At 41.9% G+C, this 19,776-nt stretch overlaps 1 protein-coding gene across 1 annotated transcript; it reads left to right on the top strand.

Annotated features, from left to right (window-relative positions):
- The first annotated feature begins 307 nt into the window (after positions 1-307).
- On the top strand, positions 308-19,415 carry tfe3a (transcription factor binding to IGHM enhancer 3a). The gene is made up of 11 exons (XM_089006071.1): positions 308-586; positions 1,146-1,244; positions 1,367-1,438; positions 1,502-1,667; positions 3,047-3,217; positions 3,949-4,047; positions 9,384-9,507; positions 14,589-14,645; positions 14,719-14,794; positions 14,867-15,014; positions 15,112-19,415. The coding sequence occupies exons 1-11, from the start codon at positions 474-476 to the stop codon at positions 15,433-15,435; spliced, it is 1,449 nt and encodes a 482-aa protein (XP_088862197.1). The 5' UTR covers positions 308-473; the 3' UTR covers positions 15,436-19,415.
- The last annotated feature ends 361 nt before the right edge of the window (positions 19,416-19,776 follow it).

The raw sequence follows: 19,776 nt of genomic DNA, 5'->3' as shown, positions 1-19,776 counted from the left end.
GCGATTGACAAAAACAAACAAAATGGCCCCCAAGCAGCAGGACAGGAGAAAGCAGAGCGACGTCTGATTGGCTGTTACGTTTTGAAGCTGTGATGCTGTTGGATTTTGGGCGATCGGCCTTTTCCGTATCAATCCGGCTTGTGCATAGAGATAGAAAACAAGAATTCGGGGTTGAGCTTCCTCATTTCAAGTTCTATAAATTTATTGATGGAAAAAACTGAAAACATGTTCAATAATTAATATTTATCAGTATTATCATCACAAGTTGCTCTACGTATCTTCCCTATTTGTGTTTTCGCAAATGTTTCGTCGAAACTAAGCCGAACCTGACCGATCTTTGCTCTTTACGTCTATGTGCGACTGCACATTGGTGTGTACGTGTGGGCGTGGAGGCTGCTGGGAAATCGGGCTTCTTTCCGCTGTGTTCATTTCAGTCAGCTTGGGAACTCCGTATCTTTGGTGCTGCTGGAGAAATGACATCCATTAGTGCCGACCGGGAATCGAGCGGTGACCAGGGCCGGAGTGCGCTCGAGCCCCAGACAGTGTTCGTCATCCTGGACTCGGCTGAAAGTCTCAACGTGCTTCGGTGAGTCACCGTTATTTGTTCCGCTGGCTTTACTTTTTCTTTTATTGGCTGCTCAGGCGCACCCGGAAATCGCACCGATTGGCAAATTTTATCCTGAATGTTGAGTTTTTACAGGATGCCGATGCTCCTCCAAGATGTGGTATGATGTAATCATTACGTCGTCGAAGAAAAGTCAAAATAACAAGATCCTCAAACTGGGACGCTTATCTGCCTCTAAACGGACGCTTATCTGCCTCTAAACTCTGTTGTATACTAACTTGAAATATTTTCTGCCGTATACGGATTTAAGGCTACTCAACACCACCAACAAAAATAAAAAAAATACAATTAATTTCAGTATGTGGTGTCATGGCAAATTAAATTGATTTAAAACAGTCCGTCGTCATCATTCAGTCACCAAAGTGTTCAAGATGAAATATCAAGTAACTCAATGCCTCTCAAATAAAATCACTCTGATTTTACGTGATTTCACACTAAATGGTTTTGCTTCATACGCGGGCGGCGTTTAAAAGACAACTGAGAAGTCTCTTGTTCAGTGCTTATGTCTGGACCCTTCTAGGGTGGAATCCGGCATCGTCGCTGATATTGAGGTGGACGCTCTGCTGCCAACAGACTGTGAAACCTTCTACGAGATCAAGAGTCAGCCCATCCGCAGCAAGTAACCTGACTGACCGCTAGCTTGGCCTCCGGGTGCCGTGTGGCGATGTGATGACACTTGACATCTCGGAAATTTGTCTCGCAATCTTAAAGGGCCATTTGTGCCTCGTCTTGTCTCCTCAGTGCTTCGGCAAGTGGCTCCTCTTCCACCACCTTGTCCTCCTCTTCGCCTGTGCCCGTGGCGATGTCCTCCAGGTACACAGCGGGTTCTGTTGTGTGACCGCAGGGGCACAATCCTGATGCCGCTCTGTCCCACAGGGTCCTGATGCGTCAGGATCTGATGCGTCGGCAGGCCCTCGAGGAGGAGCAGAAGGAAGCGCAGCAGCAGCTTCTGCGGTTGCCCGCCGTCTCTCCGTCGTCGCCCGTTTACGTCAGCGGGTCACTTTGCGGACCTCCGGCGCAGGTCCCTGTCGAGGTGCTGAAGGTACGAAGCTGAGGTTTGAGGCCTAAGTGGTGGTCAATTGTTGGACTTGCTTAAATTGTTTGATGGTGCAAAACGTGACCAAGGGTGTCAAAATATTTTTTTGTAATGGGCCATATTGCATTTACGGTTTCCTCTGGAGCAGCTGTTATGAATTTGGGGAAGCCATTATTAGAATGTTTCATCCCCGCCGTGTATTACATACAAAGCGCACAACAAATTAATGAATAACTTGTTTTACAATCTGAAGTCAAACATAATGACTTATTGATGTTTACATGGGACAATTTGAAATTTTTGTTTGGACTTTAGCAATACAATACAATACCTAATTTAAAACAGATTCTTATCTTACTGACAGTGTATTGTAGGTGTTTCAAATACCTGACATGTTTCGGCGTATACTTAGATATCAACTAGACAGGATGAACTTAATACAACAGTACAATACAATACATCCAATACATATTGATTTATATAGCACTTTAAAAACAACTGAAGCTGTAACAAAGCGCTTAAAATGGACAACTATCCTATACAGCACAGGTGTCAAAGTCAAGGCCCGTGGGCCAAATCCGGCCCGCCACATCATTTTTTTCGGCCCGCGAAAGCAAATCAAACTTGTTAAATTCCATGATGATTGCTAAAATCTGAGCCAAAATTTAATATTTCTGGATGTCAACCACAATAAGTCATTATTCTTGACTTCAGATTTGAAAACGAGTTATTCATTAATTTGCTGTGTGCTCTATATGTAATATTTGAAGGTATTCAAACATTCTAATGGGTTCCCCAAATTCATAACGACCCTCGAGAGGAAACCATAACTACAATGTGGCCCGCGGCAAAAAATGACTTTGACACCTGCTATACAGGAAATAAAGCAGTCAAGAAGAAGCATCATGGCACTTAACATTTTGGATATGCTTTCGTGGGCCAAATAAAATGATGTGGCGAACCAGATTTGGCCCCTGGGCTTTGACTTTGTCTCCTGGGATATCAGGGATTAGCAAATTAGCTAAATAGTAACAGAGCTAGCTTGCTCGGTCGCTAGCTCGCTCGGTTGCTGGTTCGCCCGGTTGCTAGCTATCCCAGTCGCGAGCAAGCTCAGTCGCTAGCAAATTTTAATGTGGCCCATTTTGTTCATTTTTCCACTTTTCCGTACGCCTCCGGCACTCAACTAAAGCGTTTGTTTGGTACAGTCAAGTAAATATTTAATGTCACAGTTTAGTGACACACTCCGCTTCTTTTGTCTTTAATTGACAAGACTGGAAAGACTGAGACAGTATTGCGATCTCCGAACACCAATTTGCCTGTGAGCTCGAAATTTCTTGCATGGTGTCGGCACATGTGCTACTTTCTGAGCTCCCGCCACCACTCAGGTGCAGACCCACTTGGAAAACCCAACCCGGTACCACATCCAGCAGGCCCAGAAGCAGCAGGTCCGACAGTACCTGTCCTCCGCCATCAGGCCGGCCAGTGGCGACGCTTTGGGACCGTCGTCGGATTCCTCCCATAGCAGCCGGAATGCTCTCAGCAGCCCCAAAGTGGAGGTAACGCCAAGGGGGGCACTTTGTTGCTTCAATTTATGACTCATGTTGGGATGTGGACTAAAATGGCAACACGAAGCAAAAACAGGACACACTTGGCGGACAAGGTTTTGTACAAGTGGAGTGAAATTCTTTATTGTGACCTTTTTTTTTTTAACAAACACATTGGTGCTGCTATTTAAAAGTCAAGGCACGCTGTGACATTTCACAACTTTGGCTGCTTTCTGCAAAGGTGCCTTTCGATTAAAGTACAGTCAAACCATGGTTTTTGACCATAATCCGTTCCAGAAAACTGTTCGATAACCGATTTGGTTGAAAATCAAAGTCACACTTGCCATTATAATGCATGTAAAAAAAATTAATCTGTTCCATGTCTCCGCCAAACACGTCTGCTTCAATTTATTCAACAATACGAATGTATCGGTGACAATGAGACGCAACACGAGCGAGTGACGTATAAGAAGCGGAGGTGAGTAGAGTGGTCCATTCATGTGTGCTCCCTTTGGTCGAGAACTCCAAAGTTTTTGGTCAAAAACCCAATTGTTCAAGAACCAAGACCTTTGAAAACCCAGGTTTGACTGTACAACAAGGCCCTTGTTAGCGATTGACGTTTGTGCAAAAAGAGTCCATGCGTTGTTTTTCGAGACCAACTTCATCGGTCTTGTCTCTGAGAAGTCTGTGTTCAGACTCGGCGTAATTCAACCCACAAATCCTTTCTGATCGGTTTATTTGAGATGGAGGAGACGGTCATCGATGACATCATCAGCCTGGAGTCCAGCCTCAGCGACGACTTCATCACCTTGCTCGACTCGCGGCAGCAGTTTGCCACAACGGTAATGCTCAGCCTCTTTCCTCTCATGCCTGCTCTGTGTGTGTGTGGGGGTGGCGGGGGGGTTGAACTTATGACAATTTGGGAGAGGGAGATAAGGATAGATAGAGAGAGAGAAACTGGCAGACACAGAGAGGAGAGTGAGAGGATAGAGGAAAGACAGAGAGCGAGAGAGAAAGCGAGAGAGAGTGAGAGAAAGAGGGAGATTGAGAGAGAGCAAGAGAGAGTGAGAGCAAGAGAGAGAGAGTGAGAGAGATAAACAGAGAGAGAGAGAGAAAGAGAGAGAGAGAGATATTTATAATAATAATAATAATAATAATACATTTCATTTTTAAGCGCCTTTCTAAACTCTCAAGGTCACTTTACAGTGACCGGATAATGTTTTAATTGCAATACAGTTATAAAGGACAACCAACATCACTTTTTTGTTTCCTAACTGACATCAGAAAAACGTTTTATAGCATCTAAAATACCCAAAACACGCAGTACATTTTTAGTCACATGCAAAACACCAATAAAAATGACCTAGTGTCTAAAAACTACTTCAATTTGAAACCGGAAGTTGCCAGTTTCAGAAGGTTCCGCCCCCTTGTTCGTGGTGTCACGTCAGGACGTCTTGCCTTGCTCGAGAATCAAAACAATGGCTTCAGATTCAGAGAATATGCTTTCTTGTTACACATCCAGTTATGAATATGATTCAAATAGTTCTGAAGAGGAAAGCATACATGTTTGCAATCGATTAAGGAATTTATTCCGTGTCATTTTGAGGTATCTGGGGTGGGGTATGTAGCACCCAAAAGAGGCAGAAGATGGCGACAAAGCTCCGTGCAAAAATGGCTCAAAAATGTTCTCACAACGCACAAGGATTCACCATCGCGTTATTTATGTGTTTTCCTTCTAATTTCTCCATCAACACGGATCAACACGAAGTTTTCAGACCAAACAAAGTACCGCAAAATGCATTGATGTGATGAAAGGACTGCTACAATGTGTCCTTTCTCGGTCAGGGGCGTTCCTTCCGTGACGTGAGGACTCGTCACCAACTCAAAAACAAGACTTCCGGAATATTCAGTGCGAGTCTTAAAACGTAAAACATAGCTATATGCGGTGGAATCTCTGTAAAATACGCTCAGTAGAAGTCATTTGAAGCGATTTTACAAATTATGGACACAACTTGTCCGGAGGCGTCGGTTGTCCTTTAAGAGTGTGATTGTGTGTATTTTTGTGTGTGATTGTGAGGGCGAAGCAGAAACCAAAATTGATGAGGTGGCGTTTTCCCGCCTTTGGTGATGCTTACACAGCTCTGACTCCTTCTTCCTCTTCCTGGGCACTTGCGTATGTCTTTTTTTGTGAGTGAGGTAATAAGGCAGCCAAGGGAAGTTTGGCTTTTCTTTTTGTTTCTTCTCAGTGGACGTTTCCTCATTTTTTTAACAGTCGCAGAAGAGAAACAGACCGAAGTCGTTACCGCTGATTTGCATTTGTGTGTCCGTGTATGTCTGTGTCTGTGAGTGGTTGTGTGTCTGTGCATGCGTGCAAAGCCATGAGGATTTTAGTTTTCCTGCAGGAGCATGATAAGAGGAGACTTAAAGCAGAGGTAATGTTTTTTTTGTTCTGAAATGTTGCAAAAGGGCGACAAACTTTTTGTTGTTATTGTTTTATATCAACTTTTTTTGAGCTGCTGTATGCGATACACACGTGCAAGTTTTATGATTTCGAACCAGGTGAAAATGGCCATGACGTGACATGTTTTCTGTTGATCTTGCCAAGTTAGTGTTTAGCATCAACATCTGTGACTGAGCTCCAAGAAAGTCATAACGATCGCTTAGGATGGGAAACTGCCTTTTGAATGTGCATTTACAAAGAGTTGTGAGTGTGCAACCGCTCGTTTGTGACGTTGCACATACCGACGCCTAATTGGCTGTGTCGAGGGAAAGCGTGTAAAAAGTTGAGTTGATTTAAAGGACAACCGACGCCCCCGGACAATTGTGTCCATAATTTGTAAAATTACTTCAAATGACTTCTACTGACTGTATTTTACAAAGATTCCACCGCATATAGCTATATTTTACGTTTTAAGACTTGCGCTGAATATTCAGGAAGCCTTGTTTTTGAGTTGGTGACAATTCCTGACATCACGTCACGGAGGGAACGCCCCTGACTGAGAAAGTAACACACAATGCATTTTGCGGGACTTTGTTTGGTCTGAAAACTTCGTGTTGATGCCGAAATTAGAAGGAAAACACATAAATAACGCGATGATGAATCGTTGTGTGTTGCACTAAGACAACTATTTGATATTCGCTGACACAAATTCCCAGCAGACAAATCAGCCCATTTCCAACGGAGCTTGGGCGCCATCTTCTGCATTTTCTGGGACGCTACACATCAGTCCTGATGCCTCAAATGACCCAGAAGAACTTCTTTAATCGATTGCAAACATTTATGCTTTCCTCTTCAGAACTATTTGAATCATATTCATAACTGGATGAGTAACAAGAAAGCATCTTCTTCGAATCTGAAGCCATCGTTTTGATTCTCGAGCATGGCAAGACGTCTTGGCGTGACATCACGAACTGGGGGCGGGACTTTCTTAAAATGCCCAATTCGCAGCTCAATTTTTTTGCAGTTTTAGCACACTTTAAGTCGTTTTTATTGGTGTGTTGCCTTTGACTAAAAATATCAGCCTGCCTGTTTTGGGTATTTTAGATGCTATAAAACGTTTTTCTGATGTCAGTGAGGAAACAAAAAAATTGTGTCTGTTGTCCTTTAAGTCTAGCGCAGGGGAGCAACACCTGATTCAAATGATCAGCTTATCAGTCAGCTCTGAAGCAGCATCAAAATGGTCCTGATGATTTGAATCAGGTGCGTTGCTCCTGGGAGAGCTAGAAAACAGGCAGGACGGCGGCCCTCGAGGACCGACTTTGGACACCCCTGGTCTAGCGTATCAGTGAAATGAGCGGCTCTTCGGCGGCGTTTGGATGCACTGCACGCTGCACCGTTTCATCGAATTGCCTTGACTTGAATTGAATGGCGCTGGAAGAAATGCTGGCAAATATGTTGGGGCGGACATAGCATAAATACGAGAGAGGTATGTTTCGTTGGCTGGGAAAAAAAATCCTGCATCCACGAGTAATAATGCGATGGTGTTCATGTGCGTGAGATAGCTTCAGCCTATTAATATACAGTCAAACGTCAATTTTTGAGTGTTTCTGTTCTTGACCAATTCGGTTTTCGACCAAACATTTTTTGTTTTCTACGCCTTGGTTTACAACCAAAAATGTGTTTTCGTTCAAACTGAGCGCACCTGAATGCACCACTGGAATCCCATTCACTTCCTCCTAATACGTCATTTCTTCGTGTCACGTCTCATTGAGACAGACGCATTAGTACTGTTGAATAGTTTTTTTTTTACTAAGAAGCAGATGTGTTTGGATGAGATGTCCGCAAGTGCTGGACAATAGTTAAAAAGTGCTTTAAAAAAGGTTGTTTTCTAGACTTGGAACGGAATATTTTTTTTACATTGATTATAATCGGAAGTGCTGTTTCGATTTTACACCAAATCGTTTTTCAAACAGGATTCTGGAACGGATTATGGTCGCAAACAGAGGTTTGGCTGTACTTTAATCGAAAGGCACCCGTGCAGAAAACAGCCAAAGTTGTGAAATGTTACTGCGTGCCTTGAATATTAAATAGTGCTTTAAGGGACAACTGATGTCTCTGGACAAGTTGTGTCCATAATTTGTAAACTCACTTCAAATGACTTCTACTAAGCGTATTTTACAAGGATTCCACGGCATATAGCGATATTTTATGTTGTAAGACTCGCGATGAATATTCAGGAAGTCTTGTTTTCGGGTAAATGACGTCACGTCTGGAACGCCCCTGACCGAGAAAGCGACACACAATGCATTTTGCGGTACTTTGTTTGGTGTGAAAACTTCGTGTTGATCCGTGTTGATGGCGAAATTAGAAGGAAAACACATAAATAACGCAATGGTGAATCATTGTGTGTTGCATCAAGACTACTATTTGATACTAGTTCACACAAATTCCCAGCAGACAAATCAGCCCATTTCCAACGGCGCTTGGGCGCCATCTTGTGCATTTTCTGGGACGCTACATTGCAGTCCTGACGGCTCGAATTGATACGGAAGGACTTCTTTAATCAATTGCAAACATTTATGCTTTCCTCTTTGAATCATATTCATAACTGGATGAGTAACAAGAAAGCATCTTCTCCGAACCTGAAGCCATTGTTTTGATTCTCGAGCAAAGCAAGACGTCAGAATCAGAATCATCTTTATTGCCAAGTATGTAGAACACACAAGGAATTTGTTTCCGGTCGAACACGCTGCACCAGTATCATCATCAAAAAATTGCAAAGAGGCACTATACAGTTCCATTTGGGCTACTGTTCGAAGAGTTAAAGGCTTGGGAGAAGAAGCTGTTTAAATGTCTGCTGGTCCTGACGTGACGTCACGAACAACGGGGCGGGACCTTCTGAAACTCACCATTTCCTCGGTCATTTTGAAGTAGTTTTGGGACACTAAGTTATTTTTATCTGTGTTTTGCATTTGACTAAAATATCAGCCTGCATGTTTTGGGTAGTTTAGATGCTATAAAGTGTTTTTCTGATGTCAGTTAGGAAACAAAAAAATGGTGTCGGTTGTCCTTTAAAAAAAGTTTTTTTTAGACTTGCAACAAATTATTTTTTTAAATATTGATTGTAATGGTAAGTGATCTTTCGGTTTTCAACCAAATCGGTTTTCGAACAAGTTTCAACAATACAAATGTGTCGGTATTGTTGAATAAAGATTTGACAGTCAAACCTGGATTTTCAAACGTCTCGGTTCTCGTCCAATTTGGTTTTAGACCAAAAATGTCATTTTTTTCAATGCCTTGGTTTACAACCAAAAATAGGTTCCGGACCAAACAGAGCGCACTTGAATGCACCACTGGACTCCCCTCCGCTTCCTTATACGTCACTTCCTCGTGTCGCGCCTCATTGGGACCGACGTATTATCCTCGTGTAGCGTGAGCACGAGTGTTTATATTGTTCAATGACGATGAAAAAAAGCAGACATTGATTATAATGGGAAATGCTGTTTGGGTTTTTGACCAAATCGGTTTTCAAACAAGTTTCTGGAACAGTTTATGGCCGAAAACCCAGGTTTGACTTTATGTCGAAATGTGCCTGCACACCCAAATTCTCTACAAGTCGGCTGTCCCTGCTGTTCGACTTCTTGTTTCTGTTTGTCGATGCTCATCGTGGTCACCTTAGCCTCCTTTGCAATTTTGTCGCTCAGCATTTTGACTCTGTGCTTTGATTGGTTGTTCCAGATGCCGGTGGTGGGGGGAAACATGGCGGACGGCTACGGGGAAAGCGGCGGGAAAGCCACGCCTGCGGTCGCCGTTAGTAACAGCTGTCCGGCCGACCTGCTCGGCGTCAAACCGGAGCCAAACAGTGGGTTGCCGCCGTGGGTTGCCGCCTCTTTGCCATTTCCATGGTTACAAGAGTGGAATCTTCTTTGACTCAACTAAATCGAATAGATAGACAATAGCTATCTCTTTGCTAGATAGATATCTATTTGAGTTACTTCCGGTTGAGTGAATGCTGGCGTGTGTGGCTGCCGCTGCTGACCCGCAGAAATAAACTGTGGCTACAAAGTGACCTTGAGTTTTTAAAGGCGCTTAGGAATGAAATCTATTTTTATTATTAAATAATGTTAAATTATTTTCCAACCACGAACCGGTTCTTTTTTTTTTAATGGAATACAATGTGATAATATAAAGCACTGTATAGTACTTTATTTTATTATTTTAATTTTCTGTGAATTTAAGAAGAAACATAAGGCACCAAAATCAGTGGGGGAGATTATTTCGACTGGTACAAGGACATAGCATGTGCTTTCTCCTGTTTCCTCAGTCAGCACAATGACATCCTTCGGCACAAATTTGACATTGTCATCAGTTCTGACTTCCTGTTTAGTGAACGTCAAGATAATCACACAATCGGCAAAGTTCAACAAGATCTCTTCTCCTTTGAAAAGAACAAGTACAGTGATACCTCGGTTTACGAACCCACTGGCTTACGAACATTTCGGTTTAAGAACGTTACATTTATGAACATTTTATTTTGGCATACAAACTATTTTTTGGGATACACACGGAGCTGCAAATGTCGTTCGCGAATGAGCCTGTTCTCACAAGAAAATGGTGGCCGACTGTTTTGTCCACTATACCCCGCCCCCAGTCTTCGGTAAAGCCACGTGATTGGTCAAGAACGCAGCAGTGAGGAGGTGGGGGTTACAGACAGAGAGAGAACAAAATGCCGTCTTCGGTTAAAGCCACGCGATTGCTCAAGAACGCAGCAGTGAGGGGGGGGGGTGTTAAACATTAAAGAGACAGGCAGACAACAGAGAGAGAGTGAGAAAACACACACACACGAAAGGGAGACGACAGAGCTTGAAACAAAAACAAACGTGAAAAAAAAGTGAAATGGTGAGAAAATGGATAGAAAACAGTGAAATTTGGACTCGTTTCAACTTAGTTGTTCAAAAGCAGAGTGTGGACTGGAAGGTTAAAATATCCCATCAATCAGGCTCCACAAATAACCCGCACAAGTCATCTGTACACTTGATGCAAAAAGATATCAACCCAGCTAAGCAGAACACAATTGATGAGGAACAAGGTAAAATTATCGCAGGGAAAGCACCTACAAGGGATCATTCCTCAAGATGGTGAAAGACGAAGGCTTCGTTCCTCATCAATTGCTTAACGCTGATGAAACCGGCCACTCCATTCCATCAAGCCATCAACGACCATCACAAAGGTAAATAAAACAACTTCATTATACAGTACAGTTTATTTCTTTAATTATAATACCATAGCACATTTATTACACACAAAATAAGGTATATTTTGTGTAGTTTTAAGGCTTAGAAAATTAAAAAATAGAAAATTATGTTTTATGGGGACTTGGGAACTGCTTATTCTCATTTTAATGGTTTCCTATTGGAAATTAATTTTTGGGATACACACTTTTCGCCTTACACACTCTGTCTGGGAACCAATGAAGTTTGTAAGCCAAGGTATCACTGTACAAATGTATGCGCCCTCTTTGTAAAAAATAAACTTTTTTTTTTTCCCAGGAAACACCTGTCATAAAAAAAAAATCCAGAGTTTTCCTATAAATTTTATTTCTATGGTAGGTGACATAAGTTGATCGGGAGGGGGTCATTACAGAAAAAAAATTGAACGCTTCGGGCAGGGGTGTTCAAAGTTTTTGCAAAGGGAGCCAGATTTGGTGTGTTAAAAATGTAGGGAGGGGGACAACCTTGGCATATGTTATTTACATATCACAGCAATTAATTTTAATCAATTTCAGCGAGCCATTCTGTGCTTCGCATCTGCTTTTTTGAGTTGAGTTAGTTGAATTGAATTGGACATTGATAGTCAACTTTACTCCTTTTGTTGATTGTTGCCATTTCAGATTTCTTTTCATTAGAAAATCGCCATTTAAAAAAAATATACAAAAAAATGAAAATTGTAATTTTCACAAATCTAAAAAAAATTACAATTGAAATATTAGATTTTTCTTTTTTTAATTAAAAAAATTGAAGTTTTAGATATTTTTTTAATTAGAAAATTGCTAATTTAGAAAAACAATTCAAAATTGCCATTTCAGAAATGTTTTTTTAAGTTAGATAATTGAATTAAAAAAATTGTGGCTTACGTTCTTTACATATAACAGCAATTAATTGGAATACATTTCACGGAGCCATTCTGTCTTTCACATTTGATGTTTTTAATATTTCAGTTATCTTAAGAATGTGTTTGAAACATGCAGATCAAAATTGAATTGACATTGAAAATTTAAGTTGAATATTCACTTAAAGGACAACCGACGCCTCTGGACAGATTGTGTCCATAATTTGTAAAATCACTTCAAATAACTTCTACTGAGCGTAGAAGATTCCACCGCATATAGCTATATTTAACGTTTTAAGACTCGCGCTTAATATTCAGGAAGTCTTGTTTTTGAGTTGATGACGATCCCCTACATGACATCACATTTGGAACGCCCCTGACCGAGAAAACGACACACAATGCATTTTGGGTACTTTGTTTGGTCTGAAAACTTTGTGTTGATCCGTGTTGATGGCGAAATTAGTAGGAAAACACATAAATAACGCGATGGTGAATCGTTGTGTGTTGCACCAAGACTACTATTTGATACTAGTTGACACAAATCAGCCCATTTCCAACGGAGCTTGGGTGCCATCTTCTGCTTGTTCTGGGTGCTACACATCAGTCCTGACGCCTCAAAATGACCCAGAAAGACTACTTTAATCGATTGCAAACATTTATGCTTTCCACTTCAAAACTATTTGAATCATATTCATAACTGGATGAGTAACAAGAAAGCATCTTCTCCGAATCTGAAGCCATTGTTTTGATTCTCGAGCAAGGCAAGACGTCTTGGCGTGACGTCACGAACAAGGGGGCGGGGCCCTCTGAAAATGAAACATTCTCAAATCATTTTGAAGTAGTTTTGGAAGACTTTATGTCATTTTTATTGGTGTTTTTCATTTGACTAAAAATATCAGCCTGCGTGTTTTGGATACTTTAGATCAGGGGTGTCAAAGTCATTTTTTGCCGCGGGCCACATTATAGTTATGGTTTCCTCTCGAGGGCCATTATGAATTTGGGGAACCCATTAGAATGTTTAAATCCCTTCAAATATTACATATAGAGCACACAGCAAATTAATGAATAACTCGTTTTCAAATCTGAAGTCAAGAATAATGACTTTTATTGTGGTTGACATCCAAAAATATGAAATTTTGGCTCAGATTTTAGCAATCATCATGGAATTTAATAAGTTTGATTTGCTTTCGCGGGCCCCAAAAAAAATGATGTGGCGGGCCGGATTTGGCCCGCGGGCCTTGACTTTGACACCGGTGTTTTAGATGCTATAAAATGTTTTTCTGATGTCAGTTAGGAAACAAAAACTGTCCAGAGCAATGGAGAGTGTGGAAAAGAGGTGAAGAAGAGTGTCCAGGCAGGGTGGAGCGGCTGGAGAAAAATGTCAGGTGTGATGTGTGATAGAAGGGTTTCAGCTCGGATGAAAAGAAAAATGTATAAAACAGTGGTGAGACCAGCCATGTTGTTTGGACTGGAGACAGTGCCGCTCAAGAAAAGACAGGAAGCAGAGCTGGAGGTAGCAGAGCTGAAGATGTTGAGGTTTTCTTTGGGAGTGACCAGGTTGGATAGGATCAGGAATAAATATATCAGAGGGACAACTCATATTAGAGGCTTTGGAGAGAAAGTCAGAGAGGCCAGACTGAGATGGTTTGGACATGTCCAGAGTTGAGAGAGCGACTATATCGGGAGAAGGATGCTGAGTCTTGAACTGCCAGGCAGGAGACCGAGAGGAAGACCGAAGAGGAGGTTTATGGATGTGGTCAAAGAGGACATGAAGGTAGCTGGTGTGAGAGAAGAGGATGCACAAAACCGGGATAGATGGAGGACATTGATTCCCTGTGGCGACCCCTGAAGGGAAAAGCCGAAAGGAAAAGAAGAAGAGCTAGGAAACAAAAAATGGTGTCGGTTGTCCTTTAATGTAAATAATTTTATATATGTCTGTGTAAGCTCTCAGTCGTACAGGAGTGGTCCATCGATGAGAAGGTTTCTTCAGCCGTCATCTGTACAAATGTGAAGGTTTCGGACGTTTCGCCTCCTATCCAAGAGGCTTCGTCAGCGAACTGAAGTCTGACTGGTCGTATCGGCCCTATTTATATCGATGGTTTGAAAGGGGGGTAAAAGAAGCGATTCTTATAAAACAACAAAATCCTTCATTAAACCGGTCAGGTGGGGTGAGGTTCAATTTGGATCGTTCATACAATAGCCTGCTTAGGCAAAACAGGTTAGGCAACTTTCGTAATGCTGATGAGGGTCGTTATGCTGATGAGGTGATACCGGTGGGAGTGGGGGTAATAGGCCAGTCGTTAGTCAGGAATGTAGGAACAATCAGTGGGGCCACAGGGAGGGGTCCTCTGCCCCCCCAACCTGAGAGTAGGGACCTATCATAGCTGTGTCCGGCGCCACCATGTCTGGACATTAGGGATATATAAATAGGGCCGATACGACCAGTCAGACTTTAGTTCGCTGACGAAGCCTCTTGGATAGGAGGCGAAGCGTCCGAAACCTTCACATTTGTACAGATGACGGCTGAAGAAACCTTGTCATCGATAATTTTATATATCTATTTTTTATTTAGAAAATCACAATTTTAGAACGTTTGGGGTCTCATTCAGTCAATGACTCCTATACTAATTTGCGGTTGCTAATGGAGTATAGCTGGCATCACTTAGCACACGGAGCTAAGAGCGCTACTGCCCAATGTCTTCATTCGACATGTGGGCCAGACATTCTTAACCAGAGAGAAGAAAAAACAATCCAGAAGGCCAAGAAAAAAACCATTTTTTAATGTAAAAAACATCACATTTTAAGTCCTGATTTTCCGTAACGTTTGTATTGCAGATGGTGATGCAAAGGCGCTGATGAAGGAACGGCAGAAGAAAGATAATCACAACCTAAGTGAGTTCTCGGCTAACAAGCCACACCCGAAATGAGCAGACCGTTAAACAGCCATTTTTCTTTTGTACTCCAGTTGAGAGGCGGCGGCGCTTCAACATCAACGACCGGATCAAAGAGCTCGGTGCGCTCGTCCCCAAGACGCCTGACCCGTTAGTGTTCAGGGGGCGGTGGCTTGTCGTTCATTAAATTGCGTGCCCTAACGAAGCCTTGTGATTGGACAGGGACGCCAGGTGGAACAAAGGAAGCATCCTGAAGGCCTCGGTGGATTATATCCGAAGACTTCAGAAAGAACAACAACGATCTCGTGACATGGAGGAACGACACAAGAGATTGGAACACACCAACAGAACCTTGATGCTGCGCATTCAGGTCAGTGGCAATCACTCGTCAATCACACGTTGGTCTGGCTCACCTCCCACAGCGACCTCTCAATCATCCCACCTTTGAGCACTTCTGAATTTTCCAGGAATTGGAGCTTCAGGCAAGCCTCCATGGCGTTGCTTTTTCTTGCGGCGAGGGCACCCCGACCGACTCGCGGGCTTTCCTCTCCGCCGTCACGCAGTCGTCGGACACGCTTGGCTTGGAGGAGCTGAACAAGCTTGAAAGCGGCGGAGACGCCTTCGCCACGGACCTGATGAACCACGCGGGGTTGGCGGCGCTGGATGACTTTGGAGACATCCTTATGGAGGACGTCGCCCTGATGTCGCCCGCGGGCGGCGCCGACCCCATGTTGTCGTGCGGGGCGTCGCGCTGCAGCAGTCGGGGGAGCAGCATGGACGATGACCTCTGAGCAACCAGTCAAGCGTGACTTGACGCAGCCATTGTGTCTGATGTCATCCTCACCGTGCCGCCACCCCTTCTGTGTCCCCCCCCCGGCTGGCTCATCACCACGGTAACCAAACCACTCTTCCTTATATCACAATGATGAACACGTCATTAGCCCTCTGTAACCCTGGTAACCTTGACTTCTCCCTCCTGCCACGGTGGTCGTCCCCCGGCTCCCCTTCCCTTGCCACAGTAATCTTGACGTTTCGTCTATCCACATTAGAACCGGTCCGCTTCAATTCCAAGCCGCGAAAGTTAAGATGCTGCCCATTACAGGCGCAAAAAAGAAGAATCGCCCCAGAGCTGTCCAGCAACGATAGTTAAATGGCACCGACATTCCTCCCATTCAAAAATAGCACTGGCATATTGTTGCTGCCGAAAAGGCACAACCGCTCAGTATAATCTCCTCCTTGATGAATGTCGTGGCCAAAAATGCCATTCCACACGATGCACAACAACACAAAGTGACAAAATAAAACACAAAAACAGACAAAACAAGACAAAAACAGCAAAAAAAGCAAGGCTCATGACAGCACTTGCTGACAGCTGCCTACTCAGCGACATCTTGGACTCTCTCTATCTATCTCTCTCTCTCTCTTTCTCTCTCTCTGTGTCAAACATTGTCATAGCTACAGCTAGCTCCATTAGCATGCAGATGCTATCCAACCGCACTAACATTGTTGTTTGGATATGACCTGTAAACTAATGCGGTTATCAGGTACCACTCGGAGGTCAGTGCCAAAATGAATCGAAAAAGTGTTTTTATGATATATAGAATTGAGTATATAATTTTTATAACCATTTTCTAATTGGTGAACTTGTATGACGAGCATGCGAATGGGAATGTCGCACATTCTGATCGTCACTCGGTGGAAAAGCTTAGCCAATCTTTTACCTGATGCTGCATCTTGATTGGTCTGAGAATGCGACTTTAAATGGTCCTCATGCAATTCCGCTTAATTTTTGTTTTTGTTTTTGTCCCTTTACCAATCCGTTGCTGGTTTTGCGGACCAAATGTGTGTAATGGCGTCTTATTTAGCAAAAACGAGCATTTAGCTATCAAAAAGGAACGTGTGTTTGCGTGTGCCAATGCTAACTAGCTGCTGCTGATCAACCGCTTCGTTAGCATTGGCCCGTTGAGCAGTTCAAACTTTGTGATTTTTTTTTTTCTTTTTTTGTGATCTGTTGACGGTCGCAACAGACGTTTTGCTGTCGGGAGTATAAAGGGATACGTCTTTATTGTTGTTTACAATCATGTCACATTGTATCATATCTCTATGTAGAAACTTTATATAGAAATAAAGACCGAAGAAAGTTTTTTTTCCAAAGTACTTTGGGTCCTCGGGGCTTAAAACATCCCGTTACTCATTGCTACATGCCACATATTGAAAGAAATAGGGTAAGGGAACAAGAAAATAACACATTTGAGGGCTGTAGAGGTAACATCATTTATTCAGGCTTTTAAAGGACAATCGACACCTCTGGACAAATTGTGTCCATAATTTGTAAAATCACTTCAAATGACTTCTACTGAGTGCATTTTACAAGGATTCCACCGCATATAGCTATAATTTATGTTTTAAGACTAGCGCTCAATATTCAGGAAGTCTTGTTGGTATCGGTTGGCCTTTAAAGGACAACCGACACCAATTTTTTGTTCCCAAACTGACATCAGAAAAACGTTTTATAGCATCTAAAATACCCAAAACACGCATGCTGATATTTTTAGTCAAATGCAAAACACTAATTAAAAATGACTTAGTGTCCAATAATCTGCCACAAATCAGCTCGAAACTGGGGATTTTCAGAAAGTCCCGGTGCCAGTTTTGTGACGTCACGCCAAGTCGTCTTTCCTTGCTCAAGAATCAAAAACAATGGGTTCACGGAGTTCAGATTCGGAGAAGATGCTTTCTTGTTACTCATCCAGTTATGAATATGATTCAAATAGTTCTGAATAGGAAAGCATAAATGTTTGCAATCGAGTAAAGGAGTCCTCCCATATCAATTAGAGCCGTCAATGACTGCAATGTAGTGTCCCCGAAAATGCAAAAAATGGCACCCAAGCTCCGTTGGAAATGGGCTGATTTGTCTGCTGGGAATTTGTGTCAATTAGTATCAAATAGTAGTCTTGGTGCAACACACGATTCACCATCGCGTTATTTATGTTTTCCTTCTAATTCCGCCATCAACACGAAGTTTTCAGACCAAACAAAGTACCGCAAAATGCATTGTGTGTCGCTTTCTCGGTCAGGGGGCGTTCCTTCCGTGACGTGAGGACTCGTCATCAACTTGAAAACAAGACTTATTGAATATTCAGCGCGAGTCTTAAAACGTAAAATATAGCTATATGCGGTGGAATCTTTGTAAAATACGCTCAGTAGAAGTCATTTGAAGTAATTTTACAAATTATGGACACAACTTGTCCAGAGGTGTTGGTTGTCCTTTAAAGGACAACCAACATCACTTTTTTGTTTCCTAACTGACATCAGAAAAACATTTTATAGCATCTAAAATAACCAAAACTGCGTGACCAAAACACACAGTATGATATTTTTAGTCAAATGCAAAACACCAATAAAAATGACTTAAAGTGTCCAAAAACTACTTCAAATTGAACCCGGAAGTGGCCAGTTTCAAAAGGTCCCGCCCCCTTGTTCGTGGTGTCACCCCAAGACGTCTTGCCTTGCTGGAGAATCAAAACAATGGCTTCAGATTCGGAAAAGATGCTTTCTTGTTACTCATCCAGTTATGAATATGATTCAAATAGTTCTGAAGAGGAAAGCATACATGTTTGCAATCGATTAAAGAATTTATTCTGGTCATTTTGATGCATGTGGAGAGAAATGTAGTGACAAACTCTTTAGTACTCACAGTACCCAAAAAAAGGCAGAAGAGGGCGACAAAGCTCCGTGTAAATTGTCTCCTGGGACGTTTTGTAAGCGAACATCAAATACACTGTATAAATCTAGGTGAAACACATGATTCACCATCACGTTATTTATGTGTTTTCCATCTAATTTCGTCATCAACATGGAGCAAAACAAGGTTTTCAGACCAAACAAAGTACCGCAAAATGCATTGAGGTGATGCAAGGTATATCCTTTCTCGGTGAGGGGCGTTCCTTCAGTGACGTAGGGTGAGGACTCGTCACCAACTCAAAAACAAGACTTCCGGAATCTTCAGCGTGAGTCTTAAAACGTAAAATATAGCTATATGCGGTGGAATCTTTGTAAAATACGCTCAGTAGAAGTCATTTGAAGCCATTTTACAAATTATGGATGCAACTTGTCCGGAGGTGTTGGTTGTCCTTTAAATAACAGAAGATAAACGTTGTACGTATATTACACTTATTATTGTATTATTATACACTTACCACCAGTAGAGGGCATTAATATACTCCCGGAGAATCTCACGTGTGTCATCCTTTAGTACTTGCGGTGAATATGTCACAATGTCTTTGATGTTGGCTGTCAGTGCTAAAAGGCTAACTCGCGTTGCCATTTCAGTAACTTCCCGTTTCCTGTTTGAATGTTCCGAAAACGGACAACCGTAACCAAATTTCCTGTTCAGGGCACCCCACCCCCTCGGCACCCCCGAGATGTCAATCACACAGAGTTGACGTTACCTCAAAACGATTCCGCAAAATGTGGACATAGTACAACGGTGTCCAAACGTTTTTGCAAAGAGTGCCAGATTTGGTGTGTTAAAAATATAGGGGGGCAACCTTGGCGGATTTTCTTGACATATAACAGCAATTCATGAAAATACATTTCAGCGAGCCATTCTGTTTCACACTTGCTTTTTTATTTTAATTTCAGCTATCTTCAGCGATATAGTATGTGTTTTAGTTCATTTGAAATATGCATTTCCAAATTGAATGGACATTGTTGATTGTCGCAATTTCAGATTTTATTATATATATATATATATATATATATATATATATATATATATATATATATTTTTTTTTTTAATTCATAAAATCCCCATTTTAGATTTTTTTTTTTTAATTAGAAAATTGCCTTTTTAGAAAATAAAAATAGAAAATGGCCATTATATTTTTTTATGTAGAATATTTGCCATATGAGAAAATTAAAATTTACAAAATCACAATTGGGGAAAAAACAGAAAATTGCCATTTTAAAATTAAAAAATAGAAAAATTGCCATTTCAGATTTTTTTTTCAATCAGAAAATCACCATTTTAGAGAATTAGGCCATTCATTCTGAGTATAGTTTTTGCTTTTTTGAATGTTGCTGTGCCAATTACCATTTTGTGTTTGGGAGCCTTTTACTGAGAGCGAGTT

Source organism: Hippocampus bargibanti, linkage group LG01, assembly GCF_051943395.1.
Source record: "Hippocampus bargibanti isolate YZ-2025 linkage group LG01, ASM5194339v1, whole genome shotgun sequence".
NCBI classification, from domain to species: Eukaryota; Metazoa; Chordata; class Actinopteri; order Syngnathiformes; family Syngnathidae; genus Hippocampus; species Hippocampus bargibanti.
The sequence above is the reverse complement of the archived record's forward strand: the minus strand, read 5'-3'. Positions and strand labels throughout refer to the sequence as shown.